General features: G+C 72.9%; 1 protein-coding gene across 1 annotated transcript in view; it reads left to right on the top strand.

Moving 5' to 3' along the window:
- Positions 1–4,669: 4,669 nt before the first annotated feature.
- ARAP3 (ArfGAP with RhoGAP domain, ankyrin repeat and PH domain 3) overlaps positions 4,670–10,951 on the top strand; it is a 35,647-nt gene continuing 29,365 nt past the window's right edge. Inside the window, 6 exon segments of the mRNA XM_089769613.1 lie at positions 4,670–4,769; positions 4,772–5,387; positions 5,389–5,505; positions 5,507–5,586; positions 5,589–5,679; positions 9,164–9,225. Coding sequence (XP_089625739.1) covers positions 4,697–4,769; positions 4,772–5,387; positions 5,389–5,505; positions 5,507–5,586; positions 5,589–5,679; positions 9,164–9,225 — 1,039 coding nt within the window. The 5' untranslated portion in view covers positions 4,670–4,696.

Raw genomic sequence — 10,951 nt, 5'->3', positions numbered from 1 at the left:
CTCCGGGGTTCCTGGGGCCCCTCCAGCTCCCGCCCCCTTCGGGGTTCCCGGGGCCCCTCCAGCTCCCTCCCCTCCTGGGGTTCCCGGGGCCCCTCCAGCTCCGGGGTTCCCGGGGCCCCTCCAGCCCCCGCCCCAGCCACTCAGAGGGGAGGGGCCTCCCCCTGTGGTGCCCCCCAGCACAGCTGGGGGCAGAGCAGTGTCGGCGGGGCGGGGTGTCGAGGGGCAGTGCAGGGGGCAGAGGTTAGTGGCATGTGGGGGGCAGTGCCCGGCGAGGGGCGGGGCGGGGGCTGGCGAGGAAGTGCTGCGAGGGGAGGGGCCGGGCCGGTTGGGGGCAGGGCCAATCCTTCGGCCGCAGTCCCGCCAGCCCGCTGCCCGGCGAGCAGCGCAGAGCCCCGAGCCCGGCGGGCGCCGCGGAGCAGAGGTGAGCGGAACTGGGGCTCGGGGCAGGGCCCGTCGTCGTTCGGCTCCAGAGTGAACGGGCGGGGACTGGCGGGTTCGCTCCCGCCCCGGCTTCTGCGGCTGCCGGGCCGGGCTCCTTGTGTTGGGGGCCCGGCTGGAGAACCATCCCCGCCCGGTCCGCTCCTTCTGCCGGCCGATGGCGCCTGGAACCGGGCAGCTCAGCGCCTCCCGCCGGCCATTGCACCGGTGCCTGGTCCTGGGGCGCTGGGCCCTCCCCCCCCCCCGGCCGGCCGCCGCCCCTCCCCGCCAGATCTGCCCCCTCCCGCCGGCCAATGCCCCGGTGCCTGGTCCTGGGGCGCTGGGCCCCCCCCCCGGCCAGTGCCCCCCTCCCGCCGGCCAATGCCCCGGTGCCTGGTCCTGGGGCGCTGAGCCCCCCCCCCCCCCGCCGGCCAGTGCCCCTCCCCCGCCGATCAGTGCCCCCTCCCGCCGGCCAGTGCCCCGGTGCCTGGTCCTGGGGCGCTGAGCCCCTCCCCGCCGCCGGCCAGTGCCCCTCCCCCGCCGACCAGTGCCCCCCCCGCCGGCCAATGCCCCGGTGCCTGGTCCTGGGGCGCTGAGCCCCCCCCCCGGCGGCCAGTCCCCTCCCGCCGATCAGTGCCCCCTCCCCGGCCAGTGCCCCTCCCCCGCCGATCAGTGCCCCCTCCCGCCGGCCAATGCCCCAGTGCCTGGTCCTGGGGCGCTGAGCCCCCCCCGCCGGCCAGTGCCCCTCCCCGCCGGATGGGTGCCCCCTCCCGCCGGCCAATGCCCCGGTGCCTGGTCCTGGGGCGCTGAGCTCCCCCCACCAGCCAGTCCCCCCCCTCGGTTCTGGGCAGAGGAAAGTGTCCTTTGTTCTCCCACTCGGCGACACGCTACTGTGGACCCAACTCATGCTGACAGGCATGATGCACGCACTTGTGCACCTCCCGGCCCAGTGTTCCCAGAGCAGGGCTGCCCCGGGCAGTGGTGCACGCTTGTGCACACTTGTGCACCTCCCCGGCCCAGGGCTCCCAGAGCAGGGCTGCCCCGGGCAGTGGTGCACGCTTGTGCACACTTGTGCACCTCCCCGGCCCAGGGCTCCCAGAGCAGGGCTGCCCCGGGCAGCGGCCCACGCTTGTGCACACTTGTGCACTTCTCCGGCCCAGCGTTCCCAGAGCAGGACTGCCCCTGGCAATGGTGCACGCTTGTGCACACTTGTGCACTTCCCGGCCCAGTGTTCCCAGGGCAGGGCTGCCCCGGGCAGCGGCAACGCTTGTGCACGCTTGTGCACTTCCCTGGCCCAGTGTTCCCAGGGCAGGGCTGCCCCTGGCAGTGCTGCACGCTTGTGCACACTTGTGCACCTCCCCGGCCCAGGGCTCCTAGAGCAGGGCTTTCCCAGGCAGCGGCAACACTTGTGCACGCTTGTGCACTTCCCTGGCCCAGTGTTCCCAGGGCAGAGCTGCCCCGGGCAGTGCTGCACGCTTGTGCACCTCCCCGGCCCAGGGCTCCCAGAGCAGGGCTTTCCCGGCAGCGGCACACGCTTGTGCACACTTGTGCACTTCCCCAGCCCAGCGTTCCCAGAGCAGGACTGCCCCGCGCAGTGGTGCACGCTTGTGCACACTTGTGCACCTCCCCGGCCCAGGGCTCCCAGAGCAGGGCTTTCCCGGGCACGGCGCACGCTTGTGCACACTTGTTCCCAGGCTGCGTGGGAGAGTGCGAGTGGCGGGAGGAAGGAAGGAAGTCTGCACTGAACAATGGGGGAAATGGAGGAACTGGAAGAGCTGCTGGTTGTGGCAGCAGTGTCCGCACAGCCGTGTGATCCATGGGGCCGCAGCCTCTGGTCTGGGCCGAGGGAAGGAGGGAGCCGGGCTGGCAGCCGGGCCTGGGCGTGTTAGGGGTCGGGTTACGGGCCCAGGGCCTCTCCTGCTGGGTGCTGCGCAGCCCGAGAGAGCCCCAGCACGGCCATCCCCGCAGCGAGGGCGGGTCAGTCACGCTGGCCTTTCCCAGGCCCTCCCCGAGCCGCCAGCCCCTGGTTCCGGTCCTGGCCCCTCTGCAAGGGCCGGGCTGAGAGTCGGGCACGGCCAGCGGACCGACCGCCCCCTCCCCGCAAAGCACCAGTCCTGGCAGGGCCTGGCCGGGCTGGAGCCGGGAACACCCCGGAGGAACGGGCTGAGCGCCTGGGCACTCGGGAGCCCAGCGGGACTGTGGGTGTGACGGGCTACCCGGCCCTCCCGAGTTTGCCCGAGGAGAGGGCTGCCTTGTGTCCGAGTCCGCTCTGAGGGGGCTGGGCAGGGGAGCCCGCTGGCTGACCGAGGGGGGAGCCCGCTGGCTGACCGAGGGGGGGGAGCCCGCTGGCTGACCGAGGGGGGGAGCCCGCTGGCTGACCGGGGGAGGGAGCCCGCTGGCTGACCGAGGGGAGGGAGCCCGCTGGCTGACCGGGCACGGAGCCCACTGCTGACCGAGGGGAGCCCACTGGCCGGACCAGGGGGAGCCCGCTGGCTGACCGAGGGGGGGAGCCCGCTGGCTGACCGGGGGGCAATGGGGAGCCCGCTGGCTGACCGGGGGAGGAGCCCGCTGGCTGACCGGGGGGGAGCCCGCTGGCTGACCGAGGGGGGGGAGCCCGCTGGCTGACCGAGGGGGGAGCCCGCTGGCTGACCGGGGGCAATGGGGAGCCCACTGGCTGTCTGAGGGGGAGCCCACTGGCTGACTGAGGGCAATGGGGAGCCCGCTGGCTGACCGAGGGGGGGAGCCCGCTGGCTTATTCCGAGGGGGAGCCCGCTGGCTGACCGGGGGCAATGGGGAGCCCGCTGGCTGACCGGGGGCAATGGGGAGCCCGCTGGCTGCCCGGGGCAATGGGGAGCCCGCTGGCTGACCGAGGGGGAGCCCGCTGGCTGACCGAGGGGGGAGCCCGCTGGCTGACCGAGGGCAATGGGGAGCCCGCTGGCTGACCGAGGGGGAGCCCGCTGGCTGCCCGGGGGCAATGGGGAGCCCGCTGGCTGCCCGGGGGCAATGGGGAGCCCGCTGGCTGACCGGGGGAGGAGCCTGCTGGCTGACCGAGGGGGAGCCCGCTGGCTGACCGAGGGCAATGGGGAGCCCGCTGGCTGCCCGGGGGCAATGGGGAGCCCGCTGGCTGACCGAGGGGGGAGCCCGCTGGCTGACCGGGGGGGGGGAGCCCGCTGGCTGACCGAGGGCAATGGGGAGCCCGCTGGCTGACCGAGGGGGAGCCCACTGGCTGCCCGGGGGGCAATGGGGAGCCCGCTGGCTGACCGAGGGGGAGCCCGCTGGCTGACCGAGGGGGGAGCCCGCTGGCTGCCCGGGGGCAATGGGGAGCCCGCTGGCTGCCCGGGGGGGGGGGGAGCCCGCTGGCTGACCGGGGGGGGGAGCCCGCTGGCTGCCCGGGGGCAATGGGGAGCCCGCTGGCTGCCCGGGGGGGAGCCCGCTGGCTGACCGAGGGGGAGCCCGCTGGCTGACCGCAGTGAGGGGGAGGAGTCCACTGGTAACCCGCAGGGGGGCCAAGGGAGCCTGCTGACTGCCTGGGGGGGGGGAGGGGAAGCTCAGCGTTGCAGCGGTGGGGAGAGGAGGAACCTGCTGGCTGCCTGTGGTGGGGGCAATGGGGAGCCCGCTGGCTGCCTGGGGGGGAGAGGGCGAGGAGGAACTGCTCACAGTGGGGGGCAGGGAGCCTGCATGGGGTAGGTGAGAAGGCACCCGCTGATTGCCTGCTGGCTGCCAGGGGAGGGAGGGGCAGCCTGCTGGGTGCCCTGCAGTGGAAGGGGGGTGAGGAGGGAACCCACTGGTTGCCGGGAGCCCTGGCTGCCTGGGGGAGGGGGGAACCCACTGGCTGCCGGGGGGAGCCTGCTGGCTGCCTGGGGGGAGGGGGAGCCCGCTGGTTGCCCGGGGGAGGGGGGAGCCCGTTGGCTGCCCGGGGGAGGGGGAGCCCGCTGGTTGCCAGGAGAGGGGAGCCCGCTGGCTGCCCGGGGGAGGGGGGAGCCCGCTGGCTGCCTGGGGAGGGAGCCCGCTGGTTGCCAGGAGAGGGGGAGCCCGCTGGCTGCCCGGGGGGGGGAGCCCGCTGGCTGCCCGGGGGAGGGGGAGCCCGCTAGCTGCCCGGGGGGAGGGGGAGCCCGCTAGCTGCCCGGGGGGAGGGGGAGCCCGCTGGCTGCGCGGGGGCCGGCGGGACGGGAGCAGAGCCGTCCGAGCCCAGGCGGGATCCTGGCCGCGGGGCGTTGCTGGCGCTACCCCTGCCTCTCTCCCGCTCAGATGAGGGCGTGAGCGAGCCGGCCGGCAGGCCATGCTCTCCCCGTGCGACGCCGACATCGCGGACTGGCTGGCCACCATCCACCTGGAGCAGTACCAGGCCGCCTTCGGCAGCATGGATACTGCCTGGCCCGAGACGCCCGGGCGCTGGGCAACGAGGAGCTGCAGCGGCTCGGGGTGACTGCCACCGGGCACCGCAGAAGGATCCTGGGGCTGGTGCAGCAGACGCAGCTGTTGGCGCAGGACCAAGGAGGGCCCGTGGCAGGCGAGGCCGTGGCCAGGCCTGGCACGTGGCCAGGGCCCCTGGACGTGCCCGGAGCGCGCCCAGCGGGCAAGGAGGAGCCGGGTGCAGGGAGTCCGAATGGCGCCTCGGGGGCAGCTAGGGATGGGCATGGCGCCCGCCAGAACCCAGCTCCGGAGGAGACGCCTGCTCCTCCCACCACCAAGCCAGTGCCCAAGCCACGGACGGTCTTCCAGCGCCCCTGCCCCGCAGCCAGGCCGGAGGAGAGCCCGGTGCCCGCGCCGCCGGCCCGCCCATCAGTGCCAACCCGCAGGCCCGGCACGGAGGGGCCGTCTGCGGCTGGCGCTGTGCCAGGAGAAAGCGCCGTGGAGCCGGGGCCCTGGGCAGCCCCGCCGGGCGGCAGGGAGAGTGGGCCGAAGCCGGTGCCGGCGCCGCGGGCTGGGCTGGATGAGGCGGACGTCCCGGCAGGGGGCGGTAAATCTTCTCCCCTCCCCCCGCGTCACCCCACGCCTCGGCTGCGGGATCCAGCCAGCTGATTGCAGCCCTGCGAGCCCCCCGGTGTCTGCCCCTGCCAGCCCTGCCCCCAGCGGGCAGAGAGACCCCCCCGCCGGCCACTGCCTGGGGGCACCTGGAGATGGTCTCCAACGTCATCTATGAGGGACTGCAGCCCCTGCAGCCGGCGGCGGCTCGGGGGCGGAGGAGCCTGCGAGGAGCCGACCTACACGGCCCCTGGACTTGGCTGTGCAGCAAGGGACCGCACCGGCCGAGAAGCTGGGGTGAGTGGGCCTGCCCCCGCCCTTCGGCCCTGCCCCCCGCCCTGCCCCCCGCCCTGCAACGGCCCTGCCCCCCCGCCCTGCAACGGCCCTGCCCCCCGCCCTTCGGCCCCGCCCCCGGCCCTGGCCCCAGCCCCCCAGCCCTGCCCCCCGCCCTGCAACGGCCCTGCCCCCCGCCCTGCCCCCAGCCCTGCAACGGGCCTGCCCCCCGCCCCGGCCCTGCCCCCCGCCCTTCGGCCCTGCCCCTCCGCCCTGCCCCCAGCCCTGCAACGGGCCTGCCCCCCGCCCTGCCCTGCCCCCCGCCCTGCCCCCAGCCCTGCAACGGGCCTGCCCCCCGCCCGGCCCCGCCCCCCGCCCTGCCCCCCACCCCACCGGCCCTGTCCCCCCGCCCCGGCCCTGCCCCCGCCCTGCCCCCCAGCCCTCGGCCCCGCCCCCCCGCCCTGCCCCCCGCCCTGCAACGGCCCTGCCCCCCGCCCTGCAACGGGCCTGCCTCCAGCCCCATGGGCCTGCCCCCCCCGCCCTGCCCCCCCCCTGGCCCTGCCCCCAGCCCTGCCACGGGCCTGCCCCCAGCCCTGCAACGGGCCTGCCCCCAGCCCTTCGGCCCTGCCCCCCGCCCTGCCCCCAGCCCTTCGGCCCTGCCCCCCGCCTAGCCCCCAGCCCTGCAACGGGCCTGCCCCCAGCCCTGCAACGGCCCTGCCCCCAGCCCTGCCCCCTCCAACGGGCCTGCCCCCAGCCCAGCCCCACGGTCCTGCCCCCAGCCCAGCCCCACGGTCCTGCCCCCAGCCCAGCCCCACGGTCCTGCCCCCAGCCCTGCCCCAGGCCGGAGCGTGTGGTGCTCAGGGAGCGTTGCTCCTGCCTTCCCCAGCCGGGGACCCCGTGCTGGGGTGCCTGTGGCCGGGGCCCGGGAGGGGAGCTCTGGCAGGGGCTGGCTCGGGGCAGTGGGGCCTGTGGCTGCTGCTCCCGGTGCCAGCGCGTAAAAGAGGAAGGAACCGAGTGTGCAGGTCCCAGCACAGAGGCCGCCCGCGGAGCCTCCTGGCCCTGCCTGGGGGTATGTCTACACCCACGAGGTGCACAGATAGTTCGGACTAGGAAGCCTAATCCGAGCTATCTAGCCCGTGCCGTGTGCAGCCGCGCACCACGGGGTTCGCACTAGCCGGCTTTTAAAAATGGCGGCGCCGGCTTTAGGCTAACGAAGCCCGGGAAATTCAAATCCCGGCTTCATTAGCAAGTTCGGTATGCATACATTACCCCGCTAGTTCGAACCAGGGGGGTAGTGTAGACATACCCTGGGAGAGCTGGGTCCCAGCGTGGGGGTGGGCTCTGAGCTGTGGGGCTGGGTCCCAGCGTGGGGGGTGGGCTCGGAGCTGCGGGGCTGGGTCCCAGCGCGGGGGGGGGGGCTCTGAGCCTGGGGCTGGGTCCCAGCGCGGGGGGGGGGGGGGGGGGGGGCTCTGAGTTGTGGGGCTGGGTCCCAGCGGGGGGGCTCTGAGTTGTGGGGCTGGGTCCCAGCGTGGGGGGGGGGGGCTCGGAGCTCTGGGGGCTGGGTCCCAGCTGGGGGAGGGGCCTGGGGCTGGGTCCCAGCATGGGGGCTCTGAGTTGTGGGGCTGGGTCCCAGCGTGGGGGCTCGGAGCTCTGGGGGCTGGGTCCCAGCCGGGGGGAGGGGCTCTGGGCTGGGTCCCAGCGCGGGGGGGGGGCTCTGAGCTCTGGGGCGGGTCCCAGCGTGGGGCGGGGGGCTCTGAGCCTGGGGCTGGGTCCCAGCGCGGGGGGGGGGGGGCTCTGAGTTGTGGGGCTGGGTCCCAGCGTGGGGGGGGCTCTGAGCTGGGGCTGGGTCCCAGCTTGGGGGGGCTCTGAGTTGTGGGGCTGGGTCCCAGCGTGGGGGGGCTCTGAGTTGTGGGGCTGGGCCAGGCTACATTCCCAGCCCTGAGAAGGTGCCCTGCAAGGTGAGGTCTGTGCTCCCTGCTCCGTGCAGCGTTGGCAGGGGATAGGCGTGGGTCTCAGGTTGGGGGTGTGCCGGGGGCGGTCACAGACGACCCCTCGGGGGAGCTGACGTGGCCCCTGCCGCTCTCTGGGGCTCCTCACCGCCCGGTCCTGCTGGGCCAGCTCCCCGGTCTCCCCAGCCACGGCCCCGAGCTGAGGTCCCTGCCCCCCGACACTGAACCACTTCGGGTGCATGGGGAGAGCAGGTCAGGGCCCGGCCTCCTGAGAGCGCCCCCAGGTGGCTCAGACCCCAAGGATCTAGGTGACCCCTGGGGGCACTGGAGGGGGGTGCACGCTGCTTGCCCCCGGTGACGGTCGCTTACACGGTCTGAGCGCAACCCAGGCGGGTTTGTTAGGTGGAAGCCGTGGGGCTGAGCTAGGCGCAGGCGGAAGCCGGCAGAGCAAAGTAGGTTACAAATAATCAAAAGAAAGCAAAGCGCTCGCCAGCCTCAGTGCAAACGTGAGCTCCCTGCTCCCCTTTCCAGCTGCCCCGCCGGACCAGGGCTCTGCCCCCGGGGTCCCTGGCCCCGTCCCTCAGGGGCAGCCCAGCCGAAAGAGCCAGGCTGCTCCTTCCCTATTGCTTGTGGGAGGAGGCGAGGCCCCTCCCTCCGGCCACTGCTCAGACTATGGCCAAAGGATGGTTTAAGGTGGCTCAGCTCCTCTAGGAGCTGCAGTAGCACCCGGGTGCTCCCTGTCTCCCACCCCCGCTGGAGAGGCACCAAGCGTCCCCGCCCGGGTCCAGGCCTCCACACGACCGGCGCACGCCACAGAGGGTCCGCAGACCCATGGCTCAAAGCGCCTTTGACTTACGGATATTCGTGTCCATGAGTCCACTTCCTAACGCGGGGGGGGGGGGGGGTCCGTCACGGGCCGAGCCAAGGGGCTGCAGGGGAGGGGCTTATCTGGGGGGCTGCAGTCCTGCCACCCTTAGTGCTGCTGACCGAGGGCCCAGCTCTGCAGGCAGCAGCCCAGAAGTAGAGTGGAAAAACGGCAGATTCTTCCTTCTGGCCTGCTCTGCCTTCCAGCGGGGCTCCCCCCGGCCTGCCCAGCAGCCGCTGCTCTCTGGCTGCCCGGCTCGGAGGAAGCCCTACCCCCCGCTCAGCAGTAAGAACTGCAGCCCCCTACAATTGCCCTGTGACCCCCCCCCCGCCTCCTTGCTGGGTCAGGACGCCCACAATCGCAGCAGGGACGGTCCACGGGTCGGTGGCTGAGCTCAGGACACCTCCGACGGGTAAAAGCCTGTGGCGGGGGCTCCCCCATGCTCCTGCTCCCCTGCGGGTCGGCTTCGTGGCCCTGATTTCAAGCCAGTGTCCTGCTTTCAGAAAGGGAAATCTGAATTGCGTGGGGGGTGAGCAGGTCAGGGAGGGGGAGGGGTGGGGCTTCAGAGAAGGGGCGGGGCAAGGGCCTTTGGGTTGGCGTGATTAGACAGCTGGCAGCACCCAGGCAGGGTCTCCGGAGGGTGCCCGGTGGTGACCCACTGCCCCAGGCTCTGACGTGTCTCCTGCTCTCCCAGCTCTCCCGGACGGCCTGGCCTGGACCTGCCCCCCATCCCTCAGAGACCCGCCAGCCGGCCAGGTGAGAGCTCTGCATGCCAGTCTGGCTCCTCCCGGGACGGGTGGTGCAGGGTTTGGAGTCCAGACGGGCTGGGGCACTGCTAGAGCAGAGCAGCCCATACACAGTCGGGGGCGGGCAGTGCTAGGAGTGGGGGTTGGGGTCTTGTGACGGGCCGGGCGGGTCTGGGCACTGCTCAGGGCGAATTGCTCAGACTTGGGCTCCGTACAGCCCTTGGCTGGAGACCCTCCCAAACAGGCAGCAAACCCGTCCCACAGCGCGTCAGCTGCCTGCTTGGCCAGCTGGAAGCCTCACGAGCAAAACCCTCCGGCACCCCAGCTCCCTCCGTGCCCCGATCAGCCCCGGGCCTAGCACAGGTGAGGGGTTCTAGGACCCAGTCTCACCTTCCCCCAACGGGTTCTCCAGCCCCACGGAACCAGCCACAGACCCCAGGTCAATCTACACTCTGGCCACGCTGAGCCAATCCTCTAGAATCCCCCAGCTAAAGGTTTCTTACTACAAGAAAGAAGAGCCTGAGAGTGAGGTTGCTAAAGGGTCCTACGTGACATGCACCGAATCTCCCAGTTCTCGAGGCAGGCTCTAGCAGAGATGTTACAGCTGCTGGCTTAGAAGTCTCTGGTGCACATCCTATGCCAGGATGGGGCCACAGTTCTTCCGGCTCATGGTTCCCTGCAAGGCCGCATCTGGGGTCAAGAACTGAGCTGAAGCCAAACTAGAGGCTGCCACAGGGCATTTTATCCCCATCCCTGCTCTCCCAAGCTGGAGAGAGTCCATTGTCCTTGGCACCTTGCTCATCAGCACGTCCGCCGGCCGAGCGTCGCGCCCCGTCGCTTGGCCACACGCACAGAGCACGTCCGCTAGCTGAGCGTCGCGCCCCCGTCGCTCGGCCACACGCACAGAGCACATCCACTAGCTGAGCGTCGCGCCCCCCCGTCGCTCGGCCACGCGCGCAGAGCACGTCTAGCCCCACACGGCCGTCGTACAAGCACAGGACGAGCACACACAGTCAGTATGAGCGTTGCTCTGACACCTCACGTGGCCCCCTTTGAATACACTCTGGGGCAAACACCCCCCATGGGTGCTGCAGTGATCTCCGCTGCTTCCCTTAAAATGCAATAATGTGACAAGGACGGGGGTGGGGCAGTGCTAGAGCGGGGTGAGGACTGGGCCCGGGGGGCAGTGGGGGTGAGGACTGGGCCCGGGGGGGCAGTGGGGGTGGGGCAGTGTTAGAGCGGGGTGAGGACTGGGCCCCGGGGGGCAGTGGGGGTGAGGACTGGGCCCCGGGGGGCAGTGGGGGTGGGGCAGTGCTAGAGCGGGGTGAGGACTGGGCCCGGGGGGCAGTGGGGGTGAGGACTGGGCCCGGGGGGCAGTGGGGGTGGGGCAGTGTTAGAGCGGGGTGAGGACTGGGCCCCGGGGGGCAGTGGGGGTGGGGCAGTGTTAGAGCGGGGTGAGGACTGGGCCCCGGGGGGCAGTGGGGGTGAGGACTGGGCCCGGGGGGCAGTGGGGGTGAGGACTGGGCCCGGGGGGCAGTGGGGGTGGGGCAGTGCTAGAGCGGGGTGAGGACTGGGCCCGGGGGGGCAGTGGGGGTGAGGACTGGGCCCGGGGGGCAGTGGGGGTGGGGCAGTGCTAGAGCGGGGTGAGGACTGGGCCCGGGGGGCAGTGGGGGTGAGGACTGGGCCCGGGGGGGCAGTGGGGGTGGGGCAGTGTTAGAGCGGGGTGAGGACTGGGC

The sequence above is a fragment of the Pelodiscus sinensis genome, chromosome 16, assembly GCF_052426305.1.
Source record: "Pelodiscus sinensis isolate ZL-2025 chromosome 16, ASM5242630v1, whole genome shotgun sequence".
Taxonomy (NCBI): domain Eukaryota; kingdom Metazoa; phylum Chordata; order Testudines; family Trionychidae; genus Pelodiscus; species Pelodiscus sinensis.
Note: the sequence above shows the minus strand (reverse complement) of the source record. Positions and strands in the feature narration are given on the sequence as shown.